We start from the raw sequence: 20,859 nt of genomic DNA, 5'->3' as shown, positions 1-20,859 counted from the left end.
AGTTAAATTAGAAATAGGATATAGTTTGGCACTCTTAAGGTTAACTTTATATTTTTCGACACAAACTTTCGCAAGCATAAACTTCCTTCTTAAGGTGTTCTGTGAAATCAAATTAAACCTTAAGAATGCCAAACTATATCCTGTTTCTTACTTAACTTTAAAAGTTTTAGTAGCACTGCTCTACTTTCATATTAAATGAAAACTGCCATTATTATTAGAAGCTACAGCAATTCCTAGCTAAAAATACTTCCCAGTGCACTAAACGTAATTACTGCAGCATTACACTCGTTTTATTTTGCTGTAAATAACAACTCAGTGTTGTGCAACCAGGATGCCGGGATATTTAAAAACAAGCGATTTGCAGCGTGGTCACTCCTAAAGGCAAGGCATTAACGACACTCGCGATGAGGAATCATCGCCGGATTTAACTCATGCAAAGATTTACTTCAGTCCAAGGATAAAGATCATCATGCCATACCAAAAGCCTCAAGTAGACCTTTTTTGCAGAACCAACTTGTTCAAAAACAAAAGTTGTAAGCAATTCTGAATGGAATCAAGTATTTTTTACTGAGAACGGTGTCGCGAACCAAAAAAAGGTTGTGAACCACCATAATAACTTGGTGCATAGCACACAATACACACGGAAGTGCAGTATAACAAATTAAAAGCTTTTCATAGAAAATGCTTTTATGCCCTATAATAACGACTAAAGAGCTTCCCCTTGCTAGCGCTAGAGATCAAATTTCGATATTTACAACAACGCCTCTGACTAGGAAGTAAAGTCAAGCATTTTTGTTGCAATACTACTAAACGGGCTGTTGGTAGCAATTTCTGAAATGGCTTAACTCTGCGGCTTTGTCAGATAGTGCAGTTTACTTCAGCCGAAAGATTACGCCTGTGATCTAACTTTTGGTGAAAAAAATCGTCTTTAACGATCAAATATTGTCGGTTACTTTGTGTCGTTTTATTTATTTTCATTTTGCGAAATAAGAAGCGAGATAAAAATTAAAAAAAATCACTTCACTATTGAAATCAGTTTTAAACAAACATTTTGTTTTATAACAATCAAGCAAAAAATCACCATTCGAATAAATAGAATAATATGGTATGTCACGGATACTTTGTGAATATTACACACTGTGGTATCTAAAGTCTAAAACTACATTTGTTCAGAAGCAGAATAAAATACTTCTAATGTCAAATTCGCAAAGGGCTAATGGCGTCGTATATTCGTATCTTCGCTTTCATAAATTTCATGAAGGCCTAATGTACTAAACAAATAAACAGAAAATGGCTATTATCGTAGCTGTCACATATCAGACTACCTACTACTGCACATTTAAAATTTGGACGGCAATTGGTTAACTTATGGGAAGCTTTGTCGCTATGGCAAGCTGGCAATATGATTTAAACAAATGATTGCTAATACATACGTTATGTAATCAAACAGAGCGAAAATACGTGACATATATTTGAATCACATTCATCTTGTTCATTGGTATGATGTCATCGAGATCTACCATAGGCAAGCTGAAGGACGGCAATAAATCGTATAACACAGTATAAGGCAATTGCATAACATATAGACGATAATAGTACGAATTGCATATGACAACCCAGAAGTTTTTCTGCACAAAATTTCCGCGTCACTCACGTTGTAGAGTCTAGATTTTCACAGACTGGCTAAATTTCTATGTTCGGTAAAATGTATCAATACCGTTAACAATTTCGCTTGACGCACGGCAAACGTAAGCGTGCATCATTTTACGCATCGTTCGACATGCGTCGCCAGATCGGGAATACGTGACACACGCAAGGCGTTCAATAACGTATCGATTGTCGCGTATTTTCCATTGTTGCGTAGCCACAGATCAAACATAAATGACCTCTGCTGCTGTTCGGTGCCAGGGCAATGACCTTTGACGTATTCAATGACCTTGCGAATGGCTGGCCAGTGCTTTCGTTTGTCGCACATCTGGGACTTTCCCGCGGATGTTGATGAAGCTGACGAAGTTGAGGAGGAATCGTCGCTATCAGCGAGATCTTTATGCTGGTAATTTCCGGATCGGACTTCCGGAAGTGTTAAAAGAAAGTTGTCCGGCCAGGGTAAGTGAAAGCACAGAGCCGCCCAATGCACGTTGTTTACTTCCAACCGCTCTGATACAACTGACAAAGCTTCACGGAGATCTAAAACATATAATTACATTTTAAGCATTTAAGTACTTAGATCAAAGGTATTAAGGTATTTAACGTGATGAACAAATTTAGAGTCACGTTGACTTTAAATTAAATAATAGTTGTCAAGAAGTATATACCAAAGGAAAAATGTAATGATCTATGTGGTAATCAAGTGCTTCATGCCAATCATGGTGAAGGTAACGACGAACGTGGTGTCACCATGTGGTAGTGAGGTAAGCGGTGATATGCGATTATTGTTGTTTCTTTTAAATATGGACATTTCACAGGCGACGGTACATGTACGAGTGAGGCATTCGTTTCTTTACTGCAATCACCGGGTGCTAACTTAGCTGACGCCTTGCGCTAGTTAAGGTTGGGCTCAAAGAGCTGTAGCTTATACACAGCATCATCTATACCTTTATTAGTAAAACTCCACCAACTGTAAGTTAGGTTAGGCTTAATTAACGCCGGATATTCCTGTTACGTACTTAAGTATATACGCTTTAAGCGTATAGCCTGCCTACTTCTTGTCGTTCACACTTGAGCCAAACAAGCCAAGTGCTTTATTTTACAATGTGACTTCATAATTGCGAGTATGTTCGTCATAATTACCGCTAAATTTGTGATTTTTCGACACATTTTTGGCAATATTTGCTTACCCGCTAAGAATTAGTGAAAAACTGTTTTTTCCGGTATACTCACTGACAACTTTTCTTTGATTTAAGGTTTACGTTTTTAACACTTTAAGTTTGTTTTTTCTAACGTGAATTAAATCCGATAAATCTGCAATATGCAAAATTACAGCACGGTGCAAAATTGTGCGATTAAGTAAAATAAAAAGGCCGGATATATTTGTATTTTTACAAAAACAATTTGACCAGGTCCCTCACTTACTTTCGATCCTCGATTTAAGGATAAACGTCTTTTCGCGAACAGTTGGAAGAGGAATTCGAAGTCGGGCAGCTTCGATCCGGGATTGCAAGACATCAGGATCAGTTTTCTCCAGATACCTGTATGTAGAGAAATAGCTCAAATTTTTCAAAAGTTTTGTCAAAAAAACTACATATAAGTTTTGTCTAGCACTATAGATCACTGTAATTTTGAACAATAACGTCAAAAGCGAATGAGGCCACGCGTTATTTACCTTCTATTCCAAGCGGCACGGTTGTTGTAAAATTGTTGCATTTTTGTCTGCAACGAGGCAGCGTATTCGTCGCTGATTCTCAGTTTTTCCTGCATTGCATCTTGATCAGCTTTGAGGGTTCGCACGCGGGACTCAAGATATTCATAACTGAATCGACAAAAATAAATTGCCACTTGGTGTTCACAAAATAAAACAAACATCCGATAACAGTAAAAGGAGAAAATTAAAGCTACAGCTGGAGACTGATATAATTTGAAGATGAATTTTGTAGTATGGAATATAGTTCGAACGTACTTCCTTTCCCTTGCTTCTATTTTCCGATCAAGAAGATTGATTCTTCTCCTCAGAGCCCTATGACGTGTTCTCAGGTGATCGATGTTTTCGTTGGCATTTCGCATTTTGATCTCAAGAGTTCTTCGTTGGTCTTGGGATTTACTCATGTCCTAGTTAAAGCAGACATGTTATTTTAACGACCAACGTTAAATTTAACTTCTTCTTACATTTCCAATACTCGTGTTATTCAATGCTCAGTGTTTCAAAACCTCTGCACGTCACTGGTGACTTTATTTTATTTATTTTGCTTGAACTAATGTGCAATCCTATAAGCTCAGTAGCGCGCAGTTCAGTGCGAAAATTCAACAAAGATTCACGAACCGTAAAGGAAAATGACGGAAATTTCAGTTGAACAAACAAACTGAGTATACAGAAAGAGTCATTGCGTTTTTATTTCGTCTGCTAGAGTATCAAGTTTCAGTTTAACACCTGCAAGCAAACAATCGGGTTTCTTTCCACATGATTTGTCTTACCTCTCGCAGCATTTCGATGTCATGTTCTAGGGTTTCAAGTCTGGTGGAGTTTGTGTGCACTTCCCCATTCATGTGGTCCCACTCGCACAGAAGCTGTCTGTGGGACTGTCTTGTCTGAAACGAAAAATGGCCGCATCACATGCACGTTTTCGGTCGTCTTCCACTGCGCATCAATTTTGTGCTTTTTGAAGCAAAACTTAGGTACTAATTGCACGAAAAGTCATTGGGACATTTTTAAACTGATATTTAATGCTATAAGCTTAATTGTATAGCATTTGTAATTTAATTGAAAAACTTTACACAAAGAACTTCTATAGAAATACGGCGCATGCAGCTCTATACGTATACTGTATCAATATTGTTTACAATCATACAACCCGTAGCAAATAATATGCTGAAATTTATTTAAAGCTCGGCTTACCTCTTGCCACATTCGTTCTGTTTTCACATAACGCCGGTGAGCTCTGTGTAATCCGCACTTAGCATTCTCCGTGTACAACTTGTCGCACTTTAACCACAAAGTAGCGCTATCAAGCACTTCATCGAATTTTTGCAAGATATCAGGAATAATACGGACAAGTGGAAAGCGTTCGCAATCAACGTCACCTGAAATCTGCACAAAATCAAAAATGAAACCGTTTCGTCATGAAGTGATTGATTATACATTTCAGATATAAAATAGCCTACATTTTACAGTGACAAAACGTTAAAAGACTTAAATTAAAAACAATATTTCTGCTATAATTCACAATAGACTTAAAACATAAAACTGTTAATAACTTAAAAAGAACAAAGGGACTATTTATCTTTCAGGTTGTTTGTTTAGAGTTTATAAATAGTTTTATGATCTCGTCCTTAATAAAAGTGACTTTTACCTCTTTCGATATGCCGCTGTTAGAAAATAAGTGCATGGGCACGCCCTCTGAGCTAGTCCACAGGAGTTGTTTGATTTTGTTCATCGTTTGAACGATTAAAAATTCGCTTTTGTGGACTTCGTTGGACGATTTCGTTTCATTTTCTATGTTAATGTCAGCTTTCAATCCTTCCTTCATATGAGATTTTGCTCTGAAATTGCCAAGAAACATGATCATTAAAAGGCAAAATAAAAGTGTGTGAAAATAATTACTGCAAAAGCTGTAAAACTAACGATAAATTCAAATTGCAACTTCAAAGCATGCTTGAGGTGCTAGAAAATTTGCATTTGTTAAGGTTATGAAAAGTAACAGGTAAAAAACAATAGGTTGATTAAAACAGTATTTACTTGGTTCGATGCTGCTTGCAGAAGGTTTGCAAGGGTACCAGGACACGTTGGGAGAAAGTTGAGTAAGCTGCTTGTAACGTGCATGCCTGAAGTTCAACTTCATCAGAGAATCGTTGCAATTTTTCGTGTCGCTCCGATATCTGTTCTTCTGAAATCGAGTCATTCGTCGGAGACAACCTCGACTGAAAAGACGTTCTTCTCGGCGGCGACGAAACCCTGGTGCTCCCTCTCGAAGCAAGGGGGCTTCTTGTCAAAGAAGTATTTGTTATGGCTGGATACCGAATACCGGACGACAGAGGGGGTCTTGGCCGGTTTGGAGTAGCTGTGCTTTGAGAGGTCACCACTGGAGGCAAAAAACATGTTTCTGACGTACGTTTGTCATCATCAACTGGTGACGTAATAGGTTCTGGCGGTGGGGGTGTAGTGCATGCAATCGATCGACTCAAAACACTCTTGTGTAGCGTCAATAGCAGCTTTAAAGCTTCGTTGTTGATGAGCTTATGCTGTTTGACATTTTCGCAAATTGGCTTTAAAACTTGTTCGACGGTTTGTTTTATTTTGGTTCTGTCGCTTGCTGCTTCCTTAACCTGCAAAAGTTATCATTGCATTTTAAAAGGTTAAATAAATTTGCGGTTAAAAATTTATTGTATTAATGTAAAGCACAAACATATATACTTTACTAGAAATTAGTATTTCTTCAAATAGTAATGACATACTTTTTGAGACATAGAAAATTGCGCTGCTTGCCCCACTTAAAATTCACAAAGAGGATTTACATTTTAAAGTAGAAACGAGCATCGAACGTATAAAATGAAATATTTTAATAACAAGTCAGTTGCGAAACATTTTACAATCTCTCTGTGTAATGTGAACATCTACAGCTGCTTGTTTCAAACAGTAACCCAGTTTAAATTTTCCACAACAAAAAGATCACGATGAATTGAAATCCTCCCACTTAAAAAGTATATAGAAATGAATCACAAAGTGAGTAATTTTGTTTTCGCATTTTTCACTACAGTTGTCAGGCATTGCTGTGAAAACCAAACCCTCAGATTTCTTCCTTTCTTTACTGAAAAGGAAATTATGACAAAAAGCTGCGAGGGTTGGGCCAGGGTGGGAATGCTATACACGGTAATCCTTAAAAAAAACTTTGAACTTTGCTTGGTTGTTCTTTTTAGTATTTCGGAAGTTCTGCGTCTTGGGTTTTAAACTTTATCAACCAAACTACAGTTATGGAGGCTCTTCTGCCAAATATGCTTTGTTATACCTCTTTATGCTGCTGTCTCAAGGAACTGATTGTCGACTCGATTGAGTTATGAATTTTGGGCAGAGTCAGCGTGCCACTTTTTAAATCCATGCCCAAAGCTCTTCTCTGGTCGGTATCATGTGCAAATGACGTGTCGCTGACGTTTTTCCAAGCAATGTACGGTGGCGGTGGATATTTCGATTTCAAACCAGATTTTATCTCAGTTGACTTATAACCTAAAAATGAAAGAAAACATGCATTAAGTTTTATGTTTACTATAATATGGACATAAAATAGAATATTAACTGTCTATGTTCTGTGTTATGCAATGTAAGTAACTCTTGCCTTTTTAATAAAACATACTATTAAGCTGATCTGCGCAAGGTTTCTGAAGCAAAAATTAAATCTAAAAATCACTAAAATCCTGACCGTGCACACGTACAATAGGCCTGTACCTGAAATAAGAGCGCGACGCGACATGTATTACTATGACTGTTCAACTAAATTTCGATTTTAGAAAGAAATAAAACACTTCCGACGAAGGGCGTTGTAATTACACGTTCATTTAGATGGGCGACTAGACTTCTAAAACACTGAAAGTAAAAGCTCTTCGTGTACAGTTCTTCTGTTCACGATTTTAGTAACACTTAATCCGGTCTGTTGGTGTGTTCCATCAAACGTCGACCACGTGTCGTTTTACAACACGTTTTATGAAGGCTGTGACGTCAATATTTTGCTTCTAATAGAGAACCTTATTTGCGCCTTGAACAGGTAAAATCAAGCGCTTACTTCCAGGGGATTGAATATTTTATTTTGTTCATACAGTATATTCATACAGTGCATATTTATGTAGAACAACTAATGCAGCCTCACATCTGAAAAGCGATCTCGTGGTCGCGTTATAAAAAGACCGTCTATTTATATATTGCGACTTACATTTCATTTGCTTTTACACTACTTTGAGCGTTATCATATTCATAGTCTTCGTGAATACCGAAGAAAAAAAAGCTTATGTTCTAAGACTCTTAATTGAAACTATTTTATCTCCTTTGGAAGCCAGATAAGCACAAATCGATGCCACAAAATTTCAAACAGCCTAAATGTAGCGTAGAATTTGACGGTGATGGTAATCGGTCAATTCAACCCACGTACGAATCAACTAAGGATAGATCAACCCACTATTCAACCAAAGATGTTGGTTGGGTCGTCCAGGGTTAAATCGTTCGTTTGTTGAATCCACCTGGAACCAAGTTTGGCACATGCTGCAAAAACATATGATTATGAATATCAGATCAGACTTTGTTTATAAATTTTTTTTGTGGCAAAAAGTTAAAAACCTAAAAACTGAAACCACTCTTCGCAGATCAGATGCGGCAGCGTCTACGTCACTGGCAAAATTATTTATCCACGACATTTTTATTGCTAAAATGTTAATCTAATTTTATTCTTAACCTCAATCTATTCCCTAAACAAACTCTAACTTAACGCTTGGCGTTCAGATGCCCGTACAATGCGTTAATCTGCTGCAAAGCCCCGGTTGCGTCTTGAGATCATACCATTTATAAGGTCCGTCTACTCTCACCAGCGCTTTTACAGACACTGGGCGACCATGCATACCCGTGGTTAGTTAAAAAGTCGGTGATGCAGCAACAAATTTTATAACAGTTATGCTTCAATAAAATTTCAGCAACAGCTTGTAACAACTAAGTGTTTTGCTTGTTCCAATTTGCACAACTAGACCCCGTCACATGTTCTTTTGTAGTAAACAACCTTTAAAGAAACTTGTCTCAAATAATTATACGAGTTTAAAGTGACAAAACGTATTAAAATAAATCGAATATTATAAAATCTTTTACAGAAACTGTCAGAAACAGATTAGTCTTTGCAAAGATTTTCGATTGAATTTCAAAAAATGCTTTCAGGCGGTTATTATTAATTGGTTATTTCATTTATCACCTTTGCTAGCTTTCATTACAACATTTTATGAAAGTTTTCCCCCACACTTATTTTCTCCCAACCTAATTTCTTTTTCCAACCAACAACCTAATTTACTGACAACGACCTCGCTTCGAGTTCCACTTTTATGCTAGAGAAATTCGTTACACTTGACTACCTTATTCTTGTTGAAGTCTGCTGGTAGCACAGCACAGCAAGCTTCAGGCACGTGAAAAGTTTTTTTTCAATGCACATGTTACAAGTTGTCCCGATCACGTTGAAACAGCTATAGAACAAGCTAAATGTACACCTTACCGGCAATTTTGTGGCCTTGTCTCGAATCTAGTTGTGAGAGCTAACAGGCTAACTACACCTTCGTGAGTCGGAGCCTTTTCTAATTGATCAATCTAGTTAATGACCCATTAGGTCATAATAATTTAAAATCTTTCTCATGCAATTATGGGTGTAATAGTTTACATGTATTCAGTCAGCCTTAAATAAATCAGCAATTACTTTTTCTTTAGAACAAAATAAACAGAACAAAACAAAGATGTGTGCTTTTAGGTAAACAGGTTTCACCTTTTGTGCACATAAAAATCTATGTACCTGGGAGTACCATTTGCACTTCTAATCCAAACAACAACTACCAAATAAAATAAAATGCTAAATTACCAAAGTTATACCTTCATCTTAAACTGACTTAGCTCTTATGCCACACAGTTTGCAGGTTTGTGTTAACTGTGACTCTTGGCCCCTTAACACTGAAAGATAGTTAAATTAAGAAGCCAAGTTAAGGCTTAAGTGAACATAAATAATCGCTAAACAATGTTTACGAACGAGTGCACACATAATCCATCACTTGCACATGGAAGGTAAAAACTATTTCTTTGCCAAATAAAGCACCTCATTAATTGCGCATTTTTGATTTCCCAACTTTCGACTTTTCAACTTTGCGGTATGATAAAGCGACATTGCAAGCGCTTGATAACTCTCTACCATTAATCTTTTTAGTGCCTCCCAATTGATCGCACAGCAAACAGCTCTACGTAGCTATTTTGCATGAAAGTTTTCGGTCAAAGCCTGTATCTTTCCTTTCGAACAAACGAAGGATTGCGCCAGCGAAGTGAAGAAAAAACAAAGGTGCCGCTCCGAATAAAAAAGTCTGCCGAAGAAGAAAGTTAAAAAGCCCCCGGTTTGAGCGGCCTTTTTTTCTAAAATACCGTGAACGTCTCTCTTAGATAGGTATCCCCTTGACAAGCCAAATCTGGCTTGTGTTAAAAGGGTCTTCAAGCCAGTGGGATACGATAAATGCAGTTGTCAGAGTTACAACCATCGCGAACACTCCTATACGAAATGCCATCAAGCTCAACTGATAATGAAATAGTCAACGACTATACTTCGATTTCCCTGGGCCACGCAAGCTATAAATATTCACATGATGTTTCACTAACATTTTTGAAAAGCGTTCCGTAAAAATTCGTAACGTAGCAATAAAAGAATACGTTATAGTTAGGACAGACATCGATCAAAAACTGTATCCTTTCACGGGCGATTTATTATTTCTCAACGGACTGCGCCAACTTGTCAAAGGCTCATAGGAAACCCAAATGAAATAAACTCTAAGCAACCACTGAATCAGTGCCTAGCAAAATTCCGATAATCGTCCCTATCCACCATATGTTGCAGGCTGGTTTTCAGTTTACCTGAATCGTCATTAGGCTACAGCAGTAATCACGTATATTTTAGAGCAGGCACTTGCAGATTGCGGTGAAGTGAATGCGATACCTCCGCTGCAAAATCGATAACATGGTTTCGACTCTTTCGTTGAGCCTAGACCCCAAGAGCATTAAAATTGACAGCTTTACAGCGACATTACGTCAATTTAATTTCATTTTTTGCCGCATCAACTCCCAAGGGAATGCGAAAGACTGTTCGATCTTATCAAAAAATTCAGACGTTAGGCAAACAAACTTTTGACTTCCAATTATACGTTTTACCATCAAAGAGCTTTTGGAAAAAAGTGTTAGTACCATTTTGTAAATGCGTCAACGAAACCGACTGGCGTTAACGTGGTAGGCCACCACAAGTTTCTTCTATCGCCTGAATCTTTTTGTTCTATTACCTTGTTTTCTGCACTAAATTAAGCGTAATCATTGCTTTGAGATTAAAATGGACAACTAACACTGCGAAATAAAATATTCCACTCGTTTGAAAATCTTCCGGAGAAAGTGATATTTCATCGTTAAATGACAACATCTACGTCACTTTTATGACATGTCGTGATCATCTAAATTTTTAAAAGGTTTGGCGATGCCATTTTAAATCTTATTCTGCCCGATGGGTCGTAATGTTACTCAAAAATTATACAACCTCCTATTTTAAACATTACAGCATACTTTTTCTTATGGTATAAACATTTTCCAAATTGCAAACCCATCAAAAATCTTTTTTGGAATCTGATATCGTACGGTACAATAGGTTGATCTATGCTACGAAATGGTGCCTTTCACTGCAATCCACTTCATTCAATTGCCTTTAAAACAGCTTGTAAAGTTCGGTAGCGGTTTCTACGAGGGACATGGTAGCCACATAATGGCTGTAGACGTCCGTAGTTAAGTGGCCTGCTTTCGCGCTCTTGTGCAAACACAGTGGCTCACTTGGAAACGTTCAAAAACTCTTGATAATTGTAATAGAATTTTCGACGAAAGGTTCCACTAAATTCACTTTGCAAAATGATAAGGAAAATACACTGAATCGATAAGAATGGAATTTCGGTGAACCTTTTAAGATGGCGATATGGATCATAATTGGTGTGACAAATGGTTTCATACTTTCTTCTCTATGGTCCAACGACTCGATGCCATTTGACGCAATATTAGATTCTTTGCAAAGTCATCGTTTGTCAATCTTTTACGAATATTAGTGTTATTTCTTTTCATAATGCACACGCTTGTAACATGTGACAGGAGGACTTGCCACACCCGTGTAAGTAAAACCACGACCCTAAATCCATTTACGCTGAAAGCGCATAAAACTACAAACCGAAAGGGAGGGAGGAAATGTTGGTTTAACCAAGAACATGCGTCCAGCGGACGAAAAGACAACCGAATCTCCAACAGGGTAGAAATTTACGTTGAAATAGTCACTCTCCGAATTTTATGATATCTAAAAGCTTCTTGTTAGAGTTTGTGTATGGTCGTTTCATTTATCCTTAAGCGGTGTTCGATGAACACACATTGAAAGCTGCACGTTGAACTATAGATGAAGCATCTCAAGTAACAACTCAGGCACTAATTAGAATGCATTTGCTCTTCCCCCATTCAGCTTCTCTGAAGACCGATATCCAAAAGGGACCTGAGTCTTATGCTTCCTTTTTGTTAGCGATACTTAAGTCACATACAAATTAGATAGTGCGTGGTGTATAGTTACTGGGATCCTTTGTTAGCTTGGGTTAAAGGGGAGTTGGGGATTTGCCAACAAGTAAAAAACTTAAAATCTGCGTTGGTTCAGAGACATTTTCAAAAGCTGAGATAAAGGACTCTGCATTGAATTCGGGCACCTTACCCACGCTTCTCTGCTTACGAATGCTGCCATGCGTGTTTGAAACTTGTCCCTGAAATCGCCTTACAAGTTTCAATTTTCAAAATTACGTCACGTCTCTAGCTATGTACGCCAAAAACAAAGAAGAAAATTTTTCATGCAAATCAATTTTAGGTTTTCACGCACTTTTCTGGTTACTGAAAGCAACATGATATTTTAGAAGAATAAAATAAGCAAAGACTAGCAGCGCCACACGCAAGGTCACCAGCGAAAAATTTTCCACTGCTCAAATGGTTCTCAGTTTGAAATCAACTTTAATTCTTGGTAAACACTTTTGAAAACAAAAAGACTACTCGATAGTTAAGCTAGACCTATATTAATGACAATTGCGGTTTTGTTGCAATAGCTGAGCGTAAAAGCTAGCTTTGGCAACTGTTATTGCTGAGCAAAGCAGTTTACTCTGCACCTTAACGACAAAACTTAAGCATTTAGTGGTGAGACGGACTCCTTTTAAAGAATGACGTCATTGAGTAATAAGGCGTAACGGTGAAATCGATATCACTGCGCTTTCGCACCTGGTTCAGAACGGAATTTTGTCTTCTTTTGCTAAGGTATGAAGTTTAAAAACAGTTGGTACAACTTACCAAGACCTAAAGTCTTAAAACTTATTGAAATTAAACCACACTAGACTCGACAGAACCTGTAGCAACTTTTCATGCTTAGCTCGATCGTCTGGATTAAATACATAAATTTGAACACCATGATTATCCGAGTCAATGTTTGTTTTACAATAGACTGATCAAATCTCAGACCTGGGAAAGTGTTTTTTCTTAACGCAGAGCGTGACATTGCCGTCACGTGTCACACCAAATGTCAAAGACAAAGTGCTTTTTTAAATAAAGAAAAAGCGTTGTGTTAAAAATTCAAATGGTCACCGTTTTTACTATGGTAACGATGGAAACGAAGTCCGATTTGGCCGCGCTCAACTGCATATGAATTAAATCAGGAAAGGAAGAGTCACGCAAAGTGTTCTTTCATGAAACGAATCAACAAGAAAAAATAAAAGAAATGCGGGCTACCATTAAATCTTTATTTGCAAGAAGCGAAAACGAAATTAAACAATACAAATTTAACATACGTTTGTGGTTCGGCTATTAGAATTACATTGACATGTGAATACATTTCCATCTGACAGGACCAAAGAACAAAATTATTTACTTCGTAAATAAATATTTCATTGATTTATTGGCGATGTTTGCACAAAGTTGCAAATGACAATGCTTGAACAATCGAAATCAAACTTTTACAGAAAACAATCTTTAAACAGAATCGAAATGTTTCCTTTCGTAACGGCATGAATATCAGTCAAGTCATGTGCTTCTTATTTGTGATCAATTTCGTAAAGCCGTCACTGCGCACGTAATCTTAGTTTTCATACTTCAAATGTAAGCCGCCAAAAACAGTACAATTTAAAGATAACTCTTAAGACAAAACTATTTGCGTAGGTTAGGAATTTTATAAACGACGGATCCCTTGAAATCCGTAAAATCCTAAAAATACAAAATGACAATCTTTTCCGTACCTAATGAAGCATTTTGTTATCGCCTTCCAAATCGCGTTGTGATAGTAAATACCACTGACGTCAAACATACTTTTGCAGTTATAAGCAGATCTATAATGCTGAAAGAGAAAAGAAGAAAAAATGTTTCATATCCACAGTCTTTGATAAAAATCACTTCCAAAATCGCAATTCCCCTAAGATATTATCTCGATAAATTGTTGAATAGTGATTCAGATAACTTGCGTTGACTTGGCCCCGTTAATTCGTTATGTATGCAACTATATATGCACTATTTCAACAGCATTTATGTACCGGGTCCCACAAAAAGCATTTCTGGTTAACGAAAATTCCGAGTTGATGAGCTTTGAGTTATCGGTAGCTGTCCTCATACATTTTAATATTAGATTCGTCTGGATTAACAAAGTTGCTTCAAGTTGTCCAAGGTTTCGAATGAAGCAAAGTCGTCGTCATAGCCATGACCCAAAACATATATAGACTTGCTAAAGCTTAGTCGTTAATTTCCCGGCACATTTCCTGACTGCTGCGCGTATGGGTGTAATCTACTCTACTGTATACCCAGTTATCCGTACGTCTCGTATGGATTTGTTTGTTAGTAAAATCTATACTAGGTTTAAACCAACGTTAATAACTAAAGTTTGCAACCATAACAGTTCTTCGAAATATACCGCAGTATGTATTATATCGAAACATCGTCCCAAAGCGACACGTACATACTTTCAATTACACACACGTCGTTATTTCATTCGCCGCGGGCAAAAACGATTTCTAAGGAAATAGCAATACACACTACCACCTGTATACCTTCTTATGTCACAATGAGATAATCTGTACTGTGTAGTTGTATTTGTACCCACGCCGCAATCTCATTGTTTATGGACCATCATTTACTACAAACCATAAACCCACGATGTTCAGCGTTTTCCGTGCGATACGTCACAGCTCAAAATTAGAGAGAAAAGCTGCAACCCAGTCTGTTTCACCACTAAACTTACGCCAGCACAGCTTGATATATAAACGCTTATGTAAATACATAGGTAAGCAATTTAGAGTTATAGCCGCAAATACAAAACGTTAGTCAGTCAAGATAGTTTCAATTGAATGACGCAATTTGAATTGAAATGTTGAGGTTTTCTCTATCTTTGCGCAAATGGTTATTTTGAAGAAAAATATCAACACCCTTATGTGCTGATATTACAAAGTGTTGCAATCAACCGGTGTTGAAATTATGTTTTAAAAAAATATTTCCACTAACTTATACCTAGATCAACCTATTTCCTGTTCAACTTAATGTGAAACGAAGCAGTTTGCTTATTTTCAGGAAACGTTAAATGGTAATAATAATCACATTACATAGTTAGCAAATGGAAACTAGATTGAAAAATGTTTCTTAAATCGCTCTGGCATAAAATATACAGCTGCCTTAAAACATAGCTACCAAAAAGAATCAAATTCTACACTGACAAAAACAAAAACGTCACAGTACACATCTGGCTAGATAATGCGATCGTCGAGAAATGGCTGAGCTACTCCGCGTGACTCCTAAAGTGAAACTGTGTCTCTGCTATTCGTTTGTTTGAATAAACAGGACTACGTTTGATCCGGTGATTATTCTAATAAAATGCAATTTGGTTTAAGGGTGGATTGAAATAAATAAGCCTGAGCGATATTCCACCGTACGATCGCATTGCTTGCTTATTAGAGTTGTATAGTTGCTTTCATCCAAATTGAATGGTAAAGTCGGATATGCGACTTTTAATCGCATTAGAGCGTGCTGGGCATCACATCCCAGAAACCAAAAATAATTGAATCGGATCATAGGCTGGGTGTAACTTAGCAACCATTGGTAATTTCAACACGGCCACAGTCTGTATCAAGAAAGCGAATAGACTAATGGCCTGACAATAGCCGTACTGAGTTGTTATTGTTTATCAAGAGCAATGAACCTCACTAAAGATAAAGCCAGAATCCATTTTCAATTACGAAGTATTTTGTATATGGCCAAGAATTTTAAATTATGAAAACAAGCTTGTACTTTGCTGACAAGCCTGCGTCACTGCGTTTGCTGATTGCGATTTTAAATGCAAACTTTACGAAAAGTGATGAAACGTGTTGGAAAAGTTGACGGTGCTAATTAAGCGAAATAAACTTTAAAATCAAACGTTGCGCTAACTCGTTTTTGCGTCCTACAGTACTTTTGTAAATTGTTTCAGGAATAACAGGTTCTTAATCAGCGAAGCCAAATTTACCCCGTAAAATTCCACAAAAACTGATATTCTTATGCCAGGATGATATCAAGTGGTCAAAGCATGAAGACAAACGTTTTTCATGTCAATAAGCAAATTGATTTTCGTTCTACTAAGATTTGTTGTTGCTGTAGTAATTTATTTTTTCACGCAAGACCTATCAGTTGCAGAAATGAGTAATATGCACATATTTTGCAAATTTCTCGCTCTCAATGTGTTATTTTGTTTGCAAATATAGCTTTGTCAGTTAGTGTAGAAGTGATATCTTTGGTGGCAATTTCAATATTTACAAATGTTGTAAAACTTAACTAAGACGTGCCTAATAACAAAATTTCCAATTATTATCTACTTTATCAATCTGTACACACAGAACCCTAATCTATCCTGTATTTACAATCCTTTATCTTTTGCTCTGTCCCTGCCCGATTTCAATCTGCGGCGCGCCTAATGCCCTAATCCTTTTCTTTCTTGTAACCACTGCGATATGGTTAAGTTGGGGAAAACACACCTCCAAATGCATTGAAAGATCAACCACAGCTGTTTCATTGATACATTCCTTCACTAAACCAACTAAAAGAATGTTAGCACATACGGTCACACGTCATGTACTTATGGAACAGGATTACTTTTTGTCTAAACGCAGTTAAACTTTATCTGTTAGAAATAAACGATACTGGCAAGACAAATTCTTTAAAGTACAGTATATGATACATTCCATTTGGCGTTTCTGCAAAATTTCACAACCCGAGAGGAGAATTTATTGATAACCATTTGCCCAACACCAAACTGATAAATTTTCCATATGCACATGACTTTAGTCTATAATTGTAAGTTTTTGCTATATATATATAAGCAGCAATGCTAGAAGAAGTAGGTTTTCCGAAAAAATATATTGCTCATTCTGACATCTATACCTTTTGTTCACATGATCTATTACTTTGTGTAATTGCCGTTTTCCAAGGATTTAATAAACTAATTGGATTCTGATCGAATTGTCACATTTAAACATTCATTAATTATATTAAAACAGATTTATTAAAAAAAACGTAATGAATTTAATTTCAGCTTATTAAAATCTGTTTAATAAAAATTGTTGTGTCGTTCCGTAAATTTTATGGTATATTTATATCTTAAAAGACGTAGTTGGTTATTCTGTCCACAGATAAGAAAATGGCTCAGCGTGCGTTCACTTTGTAAATTTAGAATAAACTGTTTGGTTGACAATTATCCTGAGGAGGCTTCATAACGAGGTCGGTAAACAAAGTAGTAAGGAATTCTGCCCGCACTTATAATTAAATAGCAGCAGAAGATAACGGTTTTTGCTGGCTCTCTGCTCGAAAACCGTCCCGACTAATAAGAACATCCGCAAGCTGAATATTAAGTATGCAATAATAAGCGTTTTAAGCTTCGTACAAGTACTTAATAGTACCTTTAATGAAATATGTAAGCGTTTTAAAAGGTTTTCCCCATTAATCACTTGACGATGTGACTTCTAAATTATGGCCTACTGCACGTACGACTGTTAGCACGAACCAGTGACTTGACGTACATTTGAAATACAACTTGAGGTATGTTTTAGACTTCAAATGAAACGCTGTAAATGTTTTCAGCTGTAAACTTAACTGCTCTTGTTTTCTGAAGTATAAGGAAAAAGTAAATAGACTTAGCAGTTGATTATGACGAATTACAGTTTGTGTCTTAACTCAACTTCACGGCACGTGATAAACCGCATGAATAAATGGGCACTTGGCCGGCTTTCTTTCACTCAGTCTTATCTATACGTCCATATAAGATACACATTCTTATCGCCAAGTAAGCACCAGACGAAGAATTGTGTCTTAAGCCTTGGTTTGCTACGGGGTTTGACTTTGTCACCGTAAGTAGAGCTTAGGTAAACTATGGCTCAAGTAGTTAGACTGATGCTTTTATTAACCTGAAAAACATATGCCGACTTGTATTGTTTCTTGTATCGTTGCCTTGTTTTATTAGAAATTGCAAAATATTTCTTATCATTTTTGTACGGAAACGCCATGTGGTTAATATCCCACGATAAGCGAACAAATAAAAAACCAAGAGCTAATGATATGGTTAGCTTATAGTATACGGTAAGTCGTCACAATGTTTTTCAACACTATTATCCTTAAAGCATATCTGTACATTTCTATAAATGTTCTCTAATAAACACAAGAAACTCTTTCTTTCTCAATATGATCCTGGTTGAATACACAGAACCTATAAGCATCCGATTTTCTTTCAGAAGCGCTTTCGCTGGCTACAGAAAAAAAAACGATATTTTTGACTTCAAACCTTTGTCCATCTGCGACCTGAACCTAAATGGCTCTTGGTAAACCAAGTTTAACAAAGCACTATAGCCCGGAGCAATTGATAATTCAACGCTGTGTTTGAAGGTACTTCGAGTGCATTCACTCTGCAGCGGAAGTTTTGACAATAAATCAAGCATTGACCAAATCCATCGTGAAAGCAAATTTCAATGGATGACAATGAACTCGTATTCGTCGAAAGTGCACGACACGCCGTCGAATGGTTCTTGTATTTTATGTGAAATATATATAAGTCATCGGTCTTGAAAACTTAAAAAAAACTTTTGTTTTTCTAAAAAAAAAAAATAAAGTGAAAGTCGACTGAAAGAATCCAAATTGAAAAAGTTATGATTTTTTATGACTAATATAAACGTAAAGACATCGATACAATTGTTAACCGGCTTTTGCATTTTTTTTTCTATTCATTTAAAAAAATAATAAAAAAATTACTCTTTTTCGCAAACAAAATGAGACAAAATATTTGGGTGATATCTCATAGCGTGCGAACACGTTATTACTAGTAATTTTGTAAACCTCTTCTAAGCGCGTGGGGTTTCTTTTCATCCATGTTTTTGACATGTTTTACAAGTACCATAAGCAAGGAGTCAATTGTGCCTAAGCCCCACATATAGCGATTGACTATAAATATGTCAAATACCAGATAGAAATGTTCACCTTTGTAGCTTTGCCCTCTGGGTAATTTCAAAAGCAATAGCAGGTTTGCAACCCTTAAAAATTACCCCCCACAACACAAAACCTTACATGGTTTTCTTTACGTCAAGAATTTGTTAGACAAGGTGAATATATTGCACCCTACCAAAGGTTTTCAACACGACCATAAATAAATAAATGCACTGTACATATATGCCCTATCCATAAATGCACTATACATATGACTTACTTATTACGCAAATAATGATGTACTTTTCCGCGGAAGATTTTATTGCATACTGTACAGTTTGTTTATTTTGCAAAATTTTGTTTATTTCGTACAAAAGCATGTACGTCAGCCAGGATGAAGACTTCTGTGATTTATTTAATTAAGCTATAATTGTGAACACAAATTTCTGCAAAATTTTGAGTCGAGCATTACAGTAAGTTAAAGGCATAATGTCATTACGTTACGCTTTTAAATATTTGGGTGCATGTTAGCAATTATGACAATAAAAATTTTACCAGTTTTATCTATCGTATTTTTGTTTTAGGAAGTTGAATTTTATTAACATTTGCACAATGCAGTACAATAAGTTTATAGCGCCTTCTAACGGAATGTTCAGACAAAGTCATTCAAAATTTTTACCGAAACGATTAGTGTATCACGTCGTTTAACTTCCGTCATTGCTTGCGAGGGAGCAACACAATAATATACCAACCATTATTATTAACTTCGCAAACAAACAACGACCAGGAAAAAGCGCAAACCCCAACGGCGTAAAATGTGCAGCATAAAACTACATGAAACAACTCCATAAAAATGAATAATTGTTAGCGCTGCCACTAAATCTAAAATGAAAATATTGGAAACAAGTAGACCGAAGCGAAAATTGAAAAACAATTAACCCCGATAAATATACGAACACACACAGCATATTGTTATTTTTAATCGGATGCTGAGTTTAGCGGAACGTAAATAAACTTCCAGCTTCATCCAAATAACTCATTGCACAACAGATACTTTGTACTAGCTCCTGACTCAAGCTTTTAAGACCAACCTGAGGAAAATTACCCTATACCCAAGCTTTATCTAAAATCTCAGGCAATGTATTTTAACTTTAGACGATAACTTCATAAACATCACGGTCAAATTTATCAAACTTATTAAAAATAATTTAAAAAGTGAAATAGCCTACTTGTCAAGATATTTTCCATCGCCAAGCAAATGCTATTTTAATTTGTAATCCTTAAACAAATTGCAAGAGCATCACAAGCGCATAACTTCCAACAACGAAATCTTCCGCGTCGCACGCAACCGCAAACTAAGAACCAGAAGGGCAGGGGCAGGGCCTTCTCAGACAAAGGGTGTTGGTATGAGAAAACATTTTCGGTTTGTGGCAATGAATAGACGGTGATGATACAAGCGTCATAGTCAGTAAAAGCTACAACTTTTGTGCGCTCGAATGAATTATAAAGCGTTGGAATACGTAACTAACGTTCTGGCAGATTAAAACCGATAACGATAATCTGAAAGCTAACTGTGGTTTGACTAAATCAAAAGTGAAAGTTTTTTATCAAATGTATTTTCACATTACTTAAAAAGTTACTACAAACACGCATACTTATTATATATCTTTATTAAACTTCACTTGCAGTTGTCAGTTGTGTGACTTTATAACATAAAGCAACACTATTTATTTTAATTATATTACTTATAGCATAGCCGATACTTAGTATTATTTCATAACATCTTTACAGAAGGTTTAATAGCTTAATTATGCTACTTACCTTGCAACATAGTGATAACAGGACCCTTTCTGTGTTCCGGAATAAAATAATATTTAGGAAATAAAGAACTTCTTAAATTACCTGTACTCTAACTTCTTTCGTGCTTGTAAAAATTTAGTTTTTAAGTTTTGATCAAATTCAAACAAATTCACGTTTCTATA

General features: G+C 36.4%; 1 protein-coding gene across 2 annotated transcripts; it reads right to left on the bottom strand.

The window, feature by feature from the left end:
• Nucleotides 1-1,032: 1,032 nt before the first annotated feature.
• On the bottom strand, nucleotides 1,033-20,842 carry LOC143452116 (uncharacterized). Of its 2 annotated transcripts, none has more exons than XM_076952975.1 (10): nucleotides 20,699-20,842; nucleotides 6,657-6,871; nucleotides 5,390-5,976; nucleotides 5,004-5,193; nucleotides 4,550-4,741; nucleotides 4,129-4,242; nucleotides 3,617-3,765; nucleotides 3,323-3,469; nucleotides 3,073-3,188; nucleotides 1,033-2,187 (listed from the first exon to the last, which is right to left on the bottom strand). In XM_076952975.1, the coding sequence occupies exons 1-10, from the start codon at nucleotides 20,706-20,708 to the stop codon at nucleotides 1,760-1,762; spliced, it is 2,148 nt and encodes a 715-aa protein (XP_076809090.1). In that variant the 5' UTR covers nucleotides 20,709-20,842; the 3' UTR covers nucleotides 1,033-1,759. The 2 variants fall into 2 exon arrangements, with proteins under 2 accessions (XP_076809090.1, XP_076809091.1); XM_076952976.1 differs by lacking the exon at nucleotides 20,699-20,842 and adding an exon at nucleotides 13,693-14,836.
• Between the last annotated feature and the right edge of the window lie 17 nt (nucleotides 20,843-20,859).

This window comes from Clavelina lepadiformis, chromosome 4, assembly GCF_947623445.1.
Source record: "Clavelina lepadiformis chromosome 4, kaClaLepa1.1, whole genome shotgun sequence".
NCBI lineage: Eukaryota > Metazoa > Chordata > Ascidiacea > Aplousobranchia > Clavelinidae > Clavelina > Clavelina lepadiformis.
The sequence above is the reverse complement of the archived record's forward strand: the minus strand, read 5'-3'. Positions and strand labels throughout refer to the sequence as shown.